General features: G+C 37.7%; 1 protein-coding gene across 1 annotated transcript; it reads right to left on the reverse strand.

Moving 5' to 3' along the window:
- Positions 1–4,606: 4,606 nt before the first annotated feature.
- On the reverse strand, positions 4,607–18,254 carry LOC124112570 (zinc finger protein 704-like). The gene is made up of 7 exons (XM_046472731.2): positions 17,599–18,254; positions 16,521–16,681; positions 15,948–16,183; positions 10,025–10,122; positions 9,213–9,411; positions 8,444–8,596; positions 4,607–7,873 (listed from the first exon to the last, which is right to left on the reverse strand). The coding sequence occupies exons 1-7, from the start codon at positions 18,102–18,104 to the stop codon at positions 7,643–7,645; spliced, it is 1,584 nt and encodes a 527-aa protein (XP_046328687.1). The 5' UTR covers positions 18,105–18,254; the 3' UTR covers positions 4,607–7,642.
- Positions 18,255–18,493: the final 239 nt, after the last annotated feature.

An 18,493-nucleotide genomic window follows, 5' to 3' on the forward strand; every position in this document is an offset into this window, starting at 1 on the left:
ATATGACTTAAGTTTTTCCACTAAACTTAAGTAAAAAAACAAGAAAACTAAGTTTTTTTAACTGACTTAAGTTTTATTTATGACTTAAGTTGTTTGATAAATACGGCCCCGGATCTTCACGAGTTGTGCACCTGACATGCACGCCGGGTGAAGATTGGGGAACTGGATGCTTTTCCGCTTTGCATATCAATCGTTTTTATTACAGATTTATTAGGAAAAGTAAATTATTTGTGATTAATCACCCATGACATACCGAAAAATGAACATTTAAGAAACGTAATTCTTTGCACGAAACAAAGCAGCTATGAATGTCCAAATCAAGAGTGTTGTTGGTATTTTCATGTAGACAAAGCTTAAACGATGTTGAAAATTTCGTTTGTAAACAATTTTCATTATACACAATTTACGTATTGTACATAACTACATGTATAGTCATTTCATATTCTACTATCAATGCATTATTTTGCAATACCAGCTTCATACATTTCGTCCTCATTGGTTTGAGGTCCATAGCAGTATGACGTCATATCAATGCATTGCCTGAAATAACTTAAGACGGCGGCATGGACGTTTAGACGCCACAGACGTTCTTGAGTGACGTCGTTAAAACATTAATTTGAATGAACTGATGCCTCCACTGGTAATCTACATTTTCCCTACATTTTCTCCGAAATGAATAGTTTTGGTAATATATATAACAACCAATCATAGATCTGTTCCCCGCGAGTACAGTTGGAAGTATCAGGGCTCACCACACAAATCCACTGGGGATTCTCCGATGGTTATCCTGTAATACGTTTGGGCGATGGGTTAGCCAAGTGGCTAAAGCGTTCGCTCGTCACGCCGAAGGCCATTTCTGGTGAACCTCTCCGGTAAAAAACGGCGTAATACCATACTCACTCTATTACGTTCTAACAGGGATGGTATCTTGCCAGTATATGCTACAGTTCTAATAGTTATTGGTGGTTTAATGAAATCAAGTTTACAATATGTATTTTGGTTTAGTTGAATCACTTATGGTCTTTGATGATGTAATACGCCTCATGAACATGACATGGTTGACCAAGAAGTGCTGAGTGGCCTCCCTTCACCGTGTCAGGATCCACAGGACGAGCGTTCAAATCCCAGATTCGCTCCGATCATGATCTTTGGTCGTTCTCGTAGGTGAGTGTGGTTTTACGCCGCTTTTATCAATATTTCAGCAAACTCTCGGCGGGGGACACCAGAATTGGGCCGAACACATTGTACCCATGTCGGGAATCGAATCCGTGCCTTCGACGTGACGAGCTAATGCTATAACCACAATGTACCCCGCCGACCCTTGACGGGAGGTATTACCGACGTTGAAAACATCTTTCACCTGAAAAATCGTGATTTCCTCCCATATTAAACTAACATTCCTGAAATATTGTTCAAGAGACCTTGAACAATAATCACCGACAAAATTCAGTGTCCCGAACCGAGACAAAGTTTATCATTACAGAACTTACAAACAATTCATAAACCCAATATGGTTGAAAATATTTATTCCAAATCTGTTTCGCACAGTTAGATGTATAGCGTGATAATGCTCTACTATGTATGTACAGGATACACGGACGACAGGGACAGGTGTACAGACAACCGCCACAGAGTGACGCGGACTCACCAACACAACAAACAGAACACGTCCACGTACAAACTGTTTGTGTCAAAACAGCAAAACAAAACTACATCTTCTTAAATGCTCAACAAGAATTGTACAACATGGGAAATGTAAATAATTAATTTCAAAACGGACATTACATCTTTCGAAAAGTTCAATGAATTCATGCTGACATTAAACAATTCAGTGAAAGGGCTAACTGGGGAATATAGTGTATTGATTCTGCAGAAAGGAACGCTTGTGTGGTCAGGCTTACCTTTTTATTCATTATATCACAGATTCGCGCTTCCTTCTTAAAAATATGTGGAAATATTTTTCATATTTCGCATTTGTTTTGTTTCCGCGGACACATCAGTTCATAATTCAACGCCACTAGCGGTTCTGTATAAAAGAACCAGCTACGCATCGTAAGCTGTACTTAATATTTTAATATTACACTGTAAAGAACAAAAGGAGTAAGTTCTCTGTGTCTGTTGGGGTACTATCTTTTATTTATTTAATTATCCATTAATTAAATTTATTTATTTATTTATTGTCTGTTGGGATACGTTTTCTTTATTTCTTTATTTATTGTCTGTTGGGATACGATTTATTTATTTATTTATTTATTTATTTATTTACACAGCTACTTTGATACCCATTTTATCCCCCTAAAAAGAAGGACCTATACCGTCATAGTTCCAAGATCAAAGTAACAACTGAAAAGTTGGTGTCATGATCAAACAGGTGACCACGGCCATACTTCAACACACTCAAACAGGTGTGTGATCGGCTATGTCACTTGACATACAAATAAGCCATGTTTTCATAACAAAACGAAAAATAAGTTTGATTAGACACGATCAAGACTGCTATCGGTAACTACTTAAAACCATCTGAGAATCGCAACACAACACATTATAATCCGTTGTTTGGTGTATCGACATTGATGGAGATTATGCAGCAAAAAAAGTGAAGTTTCAACATCAGGACACTCTAAATGCAACGTTTCAACGGCAGATGAAGAGCTTGTAAATTTAAATTAATTTCAGAAATACATAAAATAATATAAACACTTTGAAAACAGACATTTGTTATTCTTGTTTGAATCTGTGCATAAGGGATAACTACTTAATGAATATTATCAGCAGTGTATATTATCAGCGCACAGAGCACTGATGCACAGTGAATGCTGTGCTATACACATGCATTTATTATTATCATTATTTATTGTTATTGGAGCTGTACTGCTAATGGACACAGAGACTTATATCCGAATAGAATACCTTTCGTCCTAAACAAATATTGTCACAGTTCTACAGCCAAATACCACATGTTGCATGAAAAGCACATGTCGCACGCAATCCTGTGAAATATACAATTAGCCTTTAACACGGTTATCGAGACCCACGTGATCAAATGACGATCACTCATTGGTCAAAACCTTTATCTATGCTAAAACCAGGATATGAACAAAGTTCACGCATGCTACCTGAACGAAAGTACTCACGCGTACAATAGTAAAATATCTTTAACAATTCACAGCCATACAGAAATGAGGCAAGAACCCCCATAATAAGCACTATAGTCTATATACAATATATACAACTAAAGCTTATCTATAAACTGCAATTAAATACACCATGTGCTTCTGTGTGATAATAGTATGATAGGTGGAATTTAAAGGTTTAGCCTATATATCAAGCTAAATGATAAAATTGAGAGTTGTTATCACATTGAAATATCACTTCAGTAACACAAAAGTGTCACAGACAGATTACAGAGGTTTATACCATCGACCTGATGTATTGATAAACATTTAGAACATTTAGTTGCATTGAGTTATCTCCCTTAGCCCATGCTTGAAATAGAGGCATGGAACATCGGATGTGTTCTCACTGAATTCAGGTCTTATTAGTAAAAGATCTGATTTTAATGAGATTGTATCGCAACATTTGTTTCTTTTCTTGCACAATATGTACTCTATATTCCATATTACTGTATCTGAACTTTGAATCTCTAATACACATTTCGGAAATGTGTTTATTTTAACAGAACCTGAAATAAATATTATAATATTACATGAATTCTCAGGGTTTAAGCATAAAATACAAATATGTCAATGTAACAATAATATTTTGTCTGATTGCAAACAGAAAAACAAATCATGATTTGCTCCAAATCCAAATAATTAATGAATTATTTCAACATAAAGTCCATAACAAACGTCATATGAATATGCAAGATATTAACAGCATTGGATATTTTAAGTATTACATTACATTCTTATTAATAAGATACACACTAATACAAACTGTTAGTTAAAGAAAAAACAACACAAATGTCTACATGAACAAGTCACCAGCAAAGGGAAAAATACAATCATCAGTCCAGGAAAAAGGTTCGCCTACAATTTCAGTGTAATGCTTATAATGTACATAGTATTTTCCTTGAGATCTGACGCAAGTTGTGAACTTATGCATAATCAGTTGACTCGGCATCTTGTCCTGAGTTGTTTCTTCAAAATACCAATTTATCAATTTGAGAAAATATTGATTGAGATTTTCTTTTACCTTTCCTTATTTTTTGTCACAGACTTTTTTCTAATAAAAACATGTTTTATCAATCAAATACATTATATATATATTGATAGTCAGCATATTGGAAGACAGGAAATCAAATAACACAACATTCAATAATAGCTTGTCTCATGCACAAAAACAGGTAACAAAACAATCACAATACTTGTCACACAATTTCATTAAAATCAGATCTTTTATCCTGATTCAAACTCTTGTAAAACATCTGATTTTAATGAGATTGACTTCACACAGCAAGAAACTCCTACCAGAAGAAGCCGATATGGACCACAATAAATTGATACCCACATATGAATATATCAGACATAGAATACTTAGATGTTACAGGTCTTATTACACAAACAGACATATATATATATATATATATATATATATATATATATATATATATATATATATATATATATATATATGTCTGAGATGATTCATGCATATTCACAAGATGAGACTCCCTGGGCTATAGTAAATTATAAAGGTCAAAAGGTCAAAGGTCATTGTAAGGTCACTTTCAGACATGTGATGTGATAGATGATAAAAAATAAGATTTTATGGGTATTGTTCTCAACCATGACAAGAGTTGTAAGTTTTTTCATTTGTGTGAAATGTCACCTGATGTTACAGTTGCATATGGTTTAAAAGTCATATATCTCAAGGTCCCTTCCTTTACACTACTAACTACCCACTAGCTAGGTTAAATACTACTTAATGTTCCATACTGTATCCATATGTACACACAAACTTATATTTACATATATACAGTAAGTGCTATATAGTTGATTTGGTGAATATTTCGAACCAGACAGCACACACCCTTGATACTAGTTTCCTTTTGCATGTAAACACTCATATCATATAATATTTTTGTAGTGTCGTTGGAGGCTATTTGGGTATTTAAGTCACCTATTCAACAATTAATCATAAAGTATTATTGATTTTGCATGTGCAAAGAAAACTTCGCTGCATTAAAGTGGAACTATTAACTTTATTTACAGATAGAGCTTTAAAAATATCTTTCATATTAATTTCAACCTAAAATAATTCACCATCACGGGTTTACTTACTGAAGCAACACAAAATGTTCTGGGCTTAAAGGTTTGGCTACAGTATCTAAACACCTGTTGGTGCTTCATATGCCTAGCAGACGAATGGCGAGGTTAAGATACAGCCATCCAACTTCAATTTTAACATTTTTCAAATATGTACATGCTGTTGACCCTAAATTTTAAATTTATCTTTGATAAAAAGTCATGTATAAAAATATTTTATCTACTGACTGTGTGTGAAATAATACATCTACCGGTAATGAGTACATCACACCTGTTCGATTGTTTAACGCCGCACTCAACAATATTCCAGCTATATGACAGCGGACTGTAAATAATCAAGTCTGGACCAGACAATTCAGTGATCGACATCATGAGCATCTATCCACGCATACCATGACATGCATCAACCATGTCAGCGAGCCTGACCACCCGATCCCGTTAGCCGCCTCTTACGACAACAACACCTGTTTGACATGCCTTTCACCTGTGTAGCCTCACACCTTCAGGCCAGGTAGAAACAGGGGCGAATGTTAACCAAAACATATATATTATCGCCAAGCAGAAGAAATGTGAAGCATCTTGATATTCATGTCTAACGAGACCCTTCATTTAAATGCAGGTTTTAATGCAGATGCTTGATATATACCAATATAGGTATGACAACCACATAAGTTTAATTACACTGGAGAAGGCCCAAATGATGTTTTGAGTGAAATATGTTTAGTTCCCATACCTTGACAAAACATTAGTCTTCAAATCAAGACTGTTTCAATGAAACAAAAAAAGTAGATTTTTAAGAATGTTCAAAATAATATGACGAAACATTAGTTTAACGTTCAACTGATCATCATTCAATTCTGCCCTACTCTGGCTCCAGATGTTGACTCAGATCACTGAAGGGTTTGTACACAATGTCACAGGGTCACTCATTCACTCCTTCATCTACCAGTCACATCCATTTTAGGCCACACTTTGTTTTTACTTCTTAACCCACTTATCCAAAACCAAGGGGGAAAAATGCTATGTTCTGAAACAATTTTGGTATTAACTTAAAAATGTAAAATGAGAAATTATGAAAATACTTCATGTGCCAAAATCTATCAATCTGGTACATGGCAACATGACGTTTGCAATTTTATTAAAAAATTTACCGAGGTGTCAGAAATTATGTGGTTTAAATAGTTCTTCTCAGAAAGGGACATATTGATGGAGAGACTGATAGTGCATTATAATACAGTCTTGAAAATATTTGAGCGAAAGAAAGATGTTTCAAGACTTTGGAGAGAAGTCACCTGTACTTCTGCAAAGCTAACTTTCAGATTCACTGTGTCTGGCATCTGCCCAAGGCAACTGAGTTAACTGACTAAAAAAGTAATGTTTTAACTCTTGAACTAGGCTGGAATTATGGAGTTCCATTTAGCTGGACTAACGAGTCTATGCATAGTCCAATAAAAATCGTGTAACAAAATCGACATTCGGTTCGTAAACTTCAGTGCAGATTTCGAATGATTGCAGAATTTTCAGCTTGTGAGTACCATCAACTTGGCTTTGACAGTTATTTTCCAAATCTTTTCATGTTTTTAATGAAGGTGCTCTAGTGGTTTGATGCATTTTGTGAGGTAAGACCCGTTTTATTACAATAAATATCATGATTTTCGATCAGATCCTCTTGAATTGGTGCCGCCATTTTGTTTGAAGTAAATGCAAGTTATATGAGAGGTGGAATCTGATTGGTCAGTAGGAGGGACATGCAAGGGACGTAACTCATAATAGCCATTGGTGTGCTATGATCCTGCCACGTAATTCCATCCTTGTTCGGCACTTGTATAGGCAATTAACTTCTTTGCCTTGGGGAGATGTATGTCGAGGGGATATTGACAGGAAGAGTACCTAATCAACTACGAAGGATACATACAGCCATTTGAAGAGAAGTCACCTGTGATTTTGCAAAGTAAAGTTTCATTTCATAAACAGCATTAGGTGTTCTTGTAAAATTGACAGGAAGAGTATACCATCAACTACCAAGGATATATATATACAGACTTCAGCAAGGATTGTGGCTCAGCAAGAAATCAGTTATCTCACAAACCTACAACATTCAGGCATTCATCGCTTCTAAGAATGTCCATTTCTGTCCACTATGGACATGTCACAGAGTAATGTCACTATGGACGTGTCATTATGGACATGTCACTATGGACGTGTCATTATGGACATGTCACTATGGATGTGTCATTATGGACATGTCACTATAAACGTGTCATTATGGACATGTCACTATGGACGTGTTAGTATGGACATGTCACAAAGTTATGCCACTATGGTCATGTCACTATGGACATGTCACTATGGTCATGATGGGGAGGAGATGCTTAGTCCAGGAAGCGGGTGCATGCTTTCTTCCATTTACACTGAGTACACCATGAATCCCTGTTTTCCATTCCGTAAACTTTCCGACATTTCCTGACCTCACTTCGTGGCTTCCGATGCATTCCACCAGCTTTTGGAGGTGATGGGAACATGTGAGACTTGGGAGACTGAGCCTGGTGTTGCTGGAGACGTACCTGGACGCTTGGCCGGGAAAACCTCACTGGGGAGGATGCCTGCACAAACAAAACATACATGTTATTCCTAGGGTCATGGGAATCTTCAAAACCAGTTACATGTAAGTCCAGATCCGTCATGCATATTGATCTGGATTTAAATATTTTTCAGCGCACAGGTGACAAGTATTCCAATGAGTTGCAACTGCATGTGGAGAGTTGTGCCCCTTAGGCATACAAGGATAGAATGATTGTGTGTTGAGTCCTATTTGGGTTGATGATTGTTGGTTTGTCAGCACCATACCCATGTTTGTCGGTTTCACTAAAGACTTAAGTGTCTAAAACCTGCATCACTTTGGGCTTTCCACCCACATTAAGTTGGCATGCTGTGATATAACTAAAATACTGTTCAAAGCAGTGTTGAACTCACTCATTCCCCAGAATATAGATGTGATATGGAATCTCTAGAGATAGATAATCTTTAATGATAAATAGTGAAGTTGAGGATAATGTTTTCACTGTGTATCAAACTCCTGTTTTGAAACATTTTTTCAGTAATATTTCAGGTTGACACATGTCAGCTTTAAAGCCACTCTCCATGTAGGACTTATGGCATGTATATTTTCTTACCACATTCCCTGGTGATGATGACTGTATCTGCCATGACAACGACCTCTTGATCTGACCTTCTGGGATGACAATTGGGAGTGATGTCCCCTGACCTGTTATGTCCCCAGCAGATGGCACCGACGAGGCCAGGATGTGAGAGGGTGTCTTATGTTCCTGTGTGAGAAACAAAACAATGACAGTGACAGAGAGGGACAGCTTCCTGATGGATCATCCAGTGAGGAGGTCAGGCTGCACCATTGCTTATTCATTACAGTAAACTATGGTTGTAATGAACTCTAAGGGACCACAAAATTTAGTAATTATAACAGTAGTTCTTTATAAGCATATATACAGCATATATACAGCAAAACCGTTATATCCGCCAGGTCGTTATAAGCGTGTTCGTTATAAATGTAGTTCACTGTATTTTGTTGAAAATTGGCTGTTTATTAAGTTCTTACTTTTTAAATTTAGGCTCTTTAACACTGCATTCAGTGCAACAATGTAAAACAATGCACTAAAGTTATTTCTGACTTTATTGGTCCTATAATCAGGGGGCACGGATGGTCCAGTTATCTAATCGCTGTGCAGTGTTGTGTCCCTAGGGCACAAAAGAAACCTATGATTGTGGGTTCGAATCCTGGTTCGCCCCGATTATTTTTTAAGTTTGTCAGCACCCAGGGTCAGAGGTTTCACCAATGTGGTAAACATCTGAGACATGCATCACTTGGGGCGATATGAAGCACAAATGAGAAAGACTTTGTTTGCCTGAAGAGTATGAGGGTCTTACCTTTCTCTGATAATCATGGTCAAATATCCCAACATTGGCGACAGGTATGACATTGTTGGAAGAGTCCATGTTGCTGAGAGGAGGGGGTGAGGATGTATGCATCTCGGCAAACTGTCGCGTGACATTGTCCATCTCGACTTGAACCTCATTGTAATAGAAGTCCTCCTCCTGGTCGGACAACTCCTCGTCACTGTCACGGCTGAATAAAACAACCATGAAACACTCATTTCCCCCACCAATATGACATGTTCAGTTGCATGCAAGGCAAGAAATTTTGTAAGGTTTTCAAGATCTGCTCCGCCATTTTCAGTCTAAGTCAAAGTCATTGCTATTGAAACTTGAAAAATAATTTTTTCAAAAATCCCAAACTATCAAAATGCACCAGTTTACCACCATACTTATCTATTTGCCAAGTTTGGTGAAGAAATATTGTACGGTTTTCAAAATCAGCTCAGGAAAGGAGCACAACCAGCATTTTCAATCTAAGTCAAAGTCGTTGCTATGAAACTCGAAAAATAAAAAAAAATTAAACCTCAAACTATCAAAAGGCACCAGTTTACGACTAGACCCATCTATGTGCGACTACGTCCACACATAGTAGTAATAAAAGCACCATACTACTATGCTATTGATACTATAATACCTGACACACACAAATCATTGTTACCTTCAATCACTATTTCAGTCTACTCATACGACAAGCATTGGATACCTGGCACTATTCTGCTCCATTGAGACATGTGGGAAAAGTAGGGAATATATCTGTTATAACAGACTCATCGAAACAATATATGGCATCAAAACTGACTTACTTGAAATGTGTCTTCCGTACATGCTTTGTAATATCTTTCAATGTGTTACAGACTTCACCACATCGGCGCCATGTGCACTGGAACACTGTCCGCAGACCCTGGAAAACCAACACTGCTGATGAGACGAGGGTTACAAACTTCACTGACAGAATGATTTTATACTGAAGGGACCCACCCAGCATCCAGAAACAAATGTGTCTGTTGTGCCACACACACGAAGACTCCATCTGCTGTAGACATTTCTTTTGTCTAGTTAAACAGATTAAAATGAAATTATATTTCAAAACAGATAACATGTGTCTGATCTACAGTTGGAAGAAGAGAGAGCTACTCCTGCAGGTGATAACAAATTTGCTTACGAATCTTCTGTTTGAGAAAACATGTTGTCATTTTTGTATCAAATACCATTTTTAATAATTGATACAAATACAAAATTGTATGATGCATTTTCAAACAATATCAAATACTTACAGCTAAATTTATCACAGAATATATATCCTCACAACCCTTATCACAGTGTCTTTAACCTTTTCGATCTCAGTAAATTAGATAATAAAATGTGCAGGTATAATATTAATAATAATAATAGTAATAATAATAACAAGCATGAAATACTCACATCCCCTGCCAATATGACATGTCGGGTGTGTGCAATGCATTAGCTCCTGTGAACTATGTTCACTGGGCCTTTTTGTAAAGAAATATAGTACGTTTTTCAAGATCTGCTCCGGAAACGAGGACTACCTCCATTTTCAGTCTAAATCAAAGTCGTTGCCATGGAAACTCGAAAAATAACTTTTAAAAAAAATTCAAAACTATCCAAAGGCACCAGTTCACCACTAGACCTATCAATGTGCAAAATATGGTGAAGAAAAATGGTACGGTTTTCAAGATCTGCTCCGGAAACGAGGACTACTGCCATTTTCAGTCTAAATCAAAGTCGGTGCCATGGAAACTCAAAAAATATTATTTTCAACATGCCAAACTATCAAAAGCCACCAGTTCACCACTAGTCCTATCTATGTGCCAAGTATGACGAAGAAATATGGTAAGGTTTTCAATATCTGCTCCGGAAACGAGGACTACTGCCATTTTCAGTCTAAATCAAAGTCGTTGCCATGGAAACTCGAAAAATAAAAATTTTTTAAATCCCAAACTATCAAAAGGCACCAGTTCACCACTAGTCCTATCTATGTGCCAAGTATGACGAAGAAATATGGTATGGTTTTCAATATCTGCTCCGGAAACGAGGACTACTGCCATTTTCAGTCTAAATCAAAGCTGTTGCCATGGAAACTCGAAAAATAACTTTTTTAAAAATCTCAAACTATCAAAAGGCACCAGTTCACCACTAGACCTATCTATGTGCCAAGTATGGTTAAGAAATATGGTACGGTTTTCAAGATCTGCTCCGGAAACGAGGACTACCGCCATTTTCAGTCTAAATCAAAGTCGTTGCCATGGAAACTCAAAAAATAACTTTTTTTAAAATCCCAAACTATCAAAAGGCACCAGTTCACCACTAGATCTATCTATGTGCCAAGTTTGGTGAAGAAATATGGTACGGTTTTCAAGATCTGCTCCGGAAACGAAATGTAACGGAAGGACGGACGGAAGGACGGACGAACGGCACCCATTCCTATATCCCCCTTCCACTTCGTGGCGGGGGATAATAATAATAATAATAATCCATTGATATGGCACTGTACTCCCAAATAAGCATGCTCTAAGTGCTTAGACATTTATTACCCCGGTCAATGGATCAATGTGTGCATTCAAAAATCATTCTCAGCTCCCTGAGGAATATACAACCCAAGCTGCCTGTTAGGTGCTAGAAGGTTAACAGCCACATTGCCATCTCATCCTACTGGGTACCCATTCACTGCTGGGTGAACAGAGGCACAATTCAAACAAAGTCACTTGCCCAAGGAGACACCACATGTGCTGCATGTGCTTCAGTGTGGGGAAGGACCAAATCCCTAGATGCAGAAACTAATACTGGTAATCAGGTTCTTTAAAAACATCCAGCATTACTTTCAAAGATTCAATAAGCAAGTACATTAAAACTAAATGTACTCATGTTTATTTTAAGTTATCCCAGAGAAAGTTAAATATTCAATAAAGATTTTGGCGCAATTAGTCTTTTATTTACCATAGCAACAATGTTTCAAAGTGAGCAGTAAAACTTGAGACATGTCATACATACAGATAGACAATCATACGTGGCGTATATTCACTTCCAGTGTCTGTGTATATAAACTGTTATACACAGTGAATGTGAGAACTGATAGATGGCCTATGACAAAAACCATATCAACAACACAATGACCTTGGGGTAACCCTCTCCGCTCTGCACCATGTGACTTTGCCCCATGTTACTGTGTGTAGATATCTATCAGTTAAACTGTCAGTCATCACATGTAATGTTCCTGTCCACACTACAGGAGTCTGGTGTTTTGTTTGTTTGTTTGTTTCTTGTTTAAAGCCATACTCAGCAATATTCCAGCTATATGACAGTGGTCTGTAAATAATCGAGTCTGGACTACACAATCCAGTGGTCGACATCATGAGCATCGATTCACGCAATTGGGATACGATGACATGCATCAACCAAGTCAGCGAGCCTGACCACCCGATCCCGTTAGTCGCCTCTTACGACAAGCACAGTCGCCTGTTACGGCAAGCATGGGTTGCTGAAGACCTATTCTACCCGGATCTTCATGGGCGCTGACATAATGTACCACCATGATTTTGTGCTCAAATGGTCTCATAAGGAGTCAGTGAGGGAGTTACATCCCTTTAAACCAAATTACAGTTCCTGCATGACATATATTCACCATTTCTTACAGCGATGATAAAATCTTGTGTTGTCTTCAATTCTCCAAATTGTAAAACAGAGTCGAACAATGTTTTGTTTGTCAAAAGTCATCATATTTGAGCTTTTTTGGTTTGTCAGCCTTGTAAACCAACTAAACAAAAAGATAAGGCCCTATGATGGCAAATGGTTCCAGGCTAATAATAAAAAAACAGAGATAACCAAGAATGTGGGGCTCAGGGTTTGCCTTAGCTATAGAAAACATGCACCAGAGCTACCCATTTTTAAAAATGGAATCTTATATTTATGTCTACATGCACCAAATGTCAAAAATATTTTTTAAAAACTAACCATTACTTGTCAACTCAACAATGGTCTTTGAACACACTCAATATCTCTAAGCTTTATTCACCATACTACATAACTAATCCCTGAATCATAAGTAATTTGCCATGCTTTCTTGAGCTTGACGTCATCAGACTGTGGGTACAAGATTACGTTCTGTACTGTAGTTTCATCTATCATTGAAGTTGACCACTGTATCACGTCATGATAGTTAGATTATCCTGTGATACTCATAATGCAGTGTATGGGGGTTACCATTGATCACACTGCCACGTAGGTACTGCAACAGTAAGTACTAACATACTACAAATCTTGTCATGTCACATCAGAGTGAGTGAGTGAGTGAGTATGGTTTTACACTGCTTTTAGCAATATTCCAGCAATATCACGGCGGGGGACACCAGAAATGGGCTTCACACATTGTACCCATGTCGGGAATCAAACCTGGGTCTTCAGCGTGACGAGCGAACGCTTTAACCACTAGGCTACCCGACCACCCCTTCACATCAGAGATCTGAGGTTTTATTATTTTGATAAATTTCTGGGCCCAGGTTGCAACCTGGTTGTGTATGGTGCAACTAGCTTCTCATGTCAACATGTACCTGGTGCACGTTAAATCTAGTTCTTTAAATCCAGGCCTGTAGCTAACTCAACTACTCCTGTGTTGGCCAATGGTACTCTGTAATCACACTGCTTACAACTCTCTTGTCAGTTGGACATATGTCTCATACTGTAGTAGTCAACTATTTACAAATACATTGTCCATTTCAGCTAATATCATATTCCTATCTGAAATCAGATGAAATTCATATTTATTGCAATGGCATCTTACATTTCATTTTATTGTCAAGTAAGTACCTATGTAATGAATTTTCCTGTCATCAATTTCATGATCACGAGGAGGAAGAAAGTCAAATGATTCCAAATCAAACATTCTCTCAAATTGATTTTTTTTAAAATAAGTAACGTTAAATAATCATGATGTATTTTTATGTCAGACAACGTCTTCTTATTTTCATCAGAATAAAGCATAATTATTTTCTGTGACAAAATATATTGACTTATAGTGTACAGACAAACGCTAAAACTAGATATATATAACATAAAGTGCAAAATAATATGTTCATTTGTTTCAAATGAATAGTGACCTACATTACAAGAATATCAACACATTGTAAATTAGGCAGTGTCTCGCTTGAATAACATTCAAATTTTCTGGGGATATACTGCCCTAGTTTTACAATGCTTTTCCAGTTCTGGATTGCCAAAACTGGCTGAACTGACCTAGTTTCCAGTGACCTATTTCTGGAAGGAAGAAAGGCTGTGTTCGTGTTTATACATTATGGGATACTTCCTTGACCTCTCATGGGGGCACGTTGCAGTTTCACTATAAAATATGATTTCATATGGTTTCATCTGTCTTAAAGCAGGAGACATGTCTTGATCAAACAGATGAACATTTTTATTTCTAAAAATATATAAATAGATCAAGATTCTAAATAGTTTACAAACAAATAAATAGTAAATAAATAAGGCACAGAAAAAGATTTCCATCTCATGATTTCTTGTGTTATTATTTTATGATTTTAAAAATAAATACGACTAAGATCAGTTTTTTGTTCTTATTGTCCATTTAATCAAAACACTGTCATCAACATCGTTGTGACTGCGAAAAGACAGAAAGGGTATCAAACTTTCAATAAATATTCATAATGTTACAACTTACAAAGTATGGAAATTCACTGCGAACCTTAACTATAATATAAAGCTATATATTCCTTGTTTACGAATTCCATCGTAGAGGTTTTTCCAAACTATTTTGATTTTTTACATTAATAGTCATAATATATTTTAACCTCAAGATTGCCCAAGGCAGAGAAATTGTTCAACCTGCGCAGCTACAGGTACTATTTATAGCGCTTAAATCATAGATCACGTGATAGCCGAAAACGTCACGCCCACGTGACATAAACAAATCATGCCCCTTGCACGTGCCGGTTTCGCTCAGCTGTCAAAACATCCCGAATCTGCGAATGTACAGTTGCAACTTATTTTATCTTCACATTTGATTTACATACACGCTCTATATCGCCCAAAAGCACTACATTGAGTTCATTCCTATTGTGTGAAACAGGATATCTAAGTGCGCGAGCTGAGCATTCATTCAGCTGTGCAGAGCGATCGATAGAGACAATTGACAGGACAACACAACTCGGGCGGTGTGCGTTGCAGCTAAATATAGCACACCGGCAAGGCAATCAGCTGTTTGCTATCCGGGTCAGGCTAAACTGTCGGCATCTCAGCGGACGGCCACTCGGAAATGTTGTTGTAAAACAAACAGAATGTTCCAACGTAAACCTGAGTTAGTCTACTTTTTAATTCAATTCACAACATGTGTAACGGAGGTACATTTGCGCAAACTAGTCCCACTGTGTCTGAGCTGAGATAGAGAAGCCAGTAGATCTATTTTGGTACCTGACAAGCTGTATTTACTTTAGCCTGTGGATGACGCGTCTCAATACATGTCGCTGTAGATATGCACCGACGATAGTTCAGCACAGGAACAATGGGGTACATCGACCATATGGCATAAACACATGATGAAACGTTGTGAAACCGTCTGATGGGGTAGCACAGTGTTTAATTGTTGATAACCATACGACATATACCTTACTTCTATTGAATTCTCTTCGTACCCAACTTACAGGGTAAACTCCGGACCCCACATAAGTTTATGACCCATAATGATATACACAGTCATACCTTGTGTTCTTGTGTGTCGGCGTCGTAAAACTGTTTGATGTTTTCCTCGAGATCCAGAACGTCGTCGGGTGGGGTGGGGCTCCTGATCTGAATGGCTGCAGGTGCGCTCTCGCTCAAGTGTGAGGGTAGGGGTGGGGACCGGTCACTTCTCTCAGAGTGACCACTTTCAAACCCACTGCTCGCCGCACTACTCGACAAATGATAGTCATGGAAAGATCCCGGACTTCGGAGAAATTCTGAAAAAGTAACACCTTAAAATATGTCTCCGAATTTGGAATCACCGAAATGCACATCGTATGAATATATGCCAACAAACACACAGACCCATTGAAATGAACAAACAGTTGAATATATGCATATTAATGTAATAACTTTATTGAGATAAAGAAGGGCATGGCGATTTTGTTAAAATTAATTGACAATTCGGTAGTTACACATAGTCACATATCGCAAGAAAAAACATTATTACATTAAACAGTATTAATACATTAATATTAAGGTGTACACTCTTTAATCAGCATGATGTCTGTGATAATATTTTATTATACACCATATGCTAGTTTATAAATTGACCTTTTTCCTTGAACGACTGCGGGAAGGAGGGCGAGGCTGGACTACTGGACAGACTGGTGAGAGCGAACGCTGCCACATGTTCACGTTCATCTACCATGTCGACATCGTCGTTGTCGTCGTCGCTTCCATACAGTGCTGAGTCTAGGTGACGTCTCTCTCGCCTATGTGTACAGGGAAGCAAAGTTAAAACGTTTTGTTTGTTGTTTAACTCCGCACTCAGCAATATTCAGCTTATATGACGACGGATTGTAAGTATTCGAGTCTGGGCCAGAAGAACCAGTGATTGATAATGAGCCCCGTCACCAATCATCACAAGCCAGTGCACAATTTTACCGTTTCTTCATCAGTATATTTGACAGATTTTAGGAACACACAATCATCTTTTACACTGATATTGTGCGATTTGCTTCATTTGTTGAAAATACTGAAATATAGAATTAAAATGGAAACAGAGATTTGAATTTATCCGGAATTGATTCACCATCAGCCAAAACAAATACTAAAAATAATTCCAGTTAATGTCCACCGCTGATTCTAAATATGGCTCTGACATATTGCTGACATGACTTGGCTTATCATTATCGGGGGCATAATGAAGATTCGGAACAAAAAAAACAAGAAATGACACTGATAACTGATACGAAATCTCATACCATATGTTACTTCATGAAATATATTACTGTTAATAAATGACTAAAGCTACTAATAAACACCATACATCTGTTTTGAAACAAACACTTACCTCATAATGACAGCCAGTCTCTTATATTTCTTTGTCAGTATGTATGTTTGTAAATTCGGACTAAGAAGCATCCAGTTTGGCTTATTCAGCAATTTTCTAAGTTCGTTGTGCATGATTATGTAAAGCCTTTGTAATCCAAACAATTCTGAGTGCTCTCAAAATAACACAGCAGTGAGGGGACATTGACAATACACGTCTAATTGCCAGTTGTGCTAACTGTTCCTAACGTAATACAATATAAGAAGAAATCAGCGTGACGATTTCATAACAAGACCGACTGCCGGTGCAAGCGATCAGCTGTTTCAGACAAGTAGGTCGCCCGATATAGAAACTTACCGTGACTTTGCCGGCACGTCGATTACATGTGAAACTGGTCTCTTCTTTGGTTCGGAAAGTTGAATATCTGCAAGTTTGGAGTAGTCTGTGTCCAAATCAGCTAGTCTGGCCGATTTTCTACTTTCTAAGAGCCTCACTTCGTCAATTCTCTTCACCATCTCTCGCCTCTCCCCGTCCATTTGCGTGACTGTTATCAAAACATTATCCTCGTCCTGTGTAATAACAATCGCTGACACTTCTCTCCCATTCAGGGTCACGAAGACTTTCTGTCCATTTCTCAAGTTAATTTCTGTCATTTGACGGAATCCCTGCCCGACAATGCCTTCTGAAGTAATTTCCTTGGAATCCCCATTGTCGAATCTGACCTTATACATAGCACTTGTTATAAAACCTTCCTCGGAAGTCTGGGATTCAATAATACCGGGGTAGTATCGGCCATCTTGTTGGAGCGCTGCGATTCTCGTTCCTGTAATGGATCGCTTCGCCAGCTTTCTGTTCCCAAACATATCTGAAACGGTTCATCAACGATACATATGATAAAGTTGAGTAGTAATTTCCAGATCCCGTGCGTCGATGTACCCCAAATATTCTTCAATGTCACCGCTTTCTGATGTAAACATATGCCGGTAAACTGCGCCGGTTTGTTTTGGTGTCAGTGGAGGCGGAGCTTAGTGAAAATATCAACAAAACCCATATGATCGCAGTTCAGCCCTCTGATTGGACGAATGGGGCACACCTCCATCATTTGATTGGTCAATATGCAGAACCTGTCAATCATGCTCAAGGTTATATAGTCCGTCACGAGGGCAAAGGTTGTTTATGTATTTTTATCACCCTTCTTTGTGTTTCCTAGGTGATTAGGATATAGTTATTAGGTACTAAAATTACTCGAGAA

The sequence above is a fragment of the Haliotis rufescens genome, unplaced genomic scaffold (genome assembly GCF_023055435.1).
Source record: "Haliotis rufescens isolate VD_foot unplaced genomic scaffold, xgHalRufe1.0.p SCAF_1, whole genome shotgun sequence".
Classification (NCBI taxonomy): Eukaryota; Metazoa; Mollusca; class Gastropoda; order Lepetellida; family Haliotidae; genus Haliotis; species Haliotis rufescens.

What these genes read in the sequence shown, in the direction of transcription:
- LOC124112570 (XM_046472731.2), bottom strand. Translation starts at nt 18,104, where the DNA reads ATGTTTGGGAACAGAAAGCTGGCGAAGCGATCCATTACAGGAACGAGA. An exon ending in GACGTGCCGGCAAAGTCACG is followed by an intron (nt 16,682 to 17,598) that starts GTAAGTTTCTAT and finishes CTGTACACATAG; the next exon opens with GCGAGAGAGACGTCACCTAG. An exon ending in GCAGTCGTTCAAGGAAAAAG is followed by an intron (nt 16,184 to 16,520) that starts GTCAATTTATAA and finishes TTACTTTTTCAG; the next exon opens with AATTTCTCCGAAGTCCGGGA.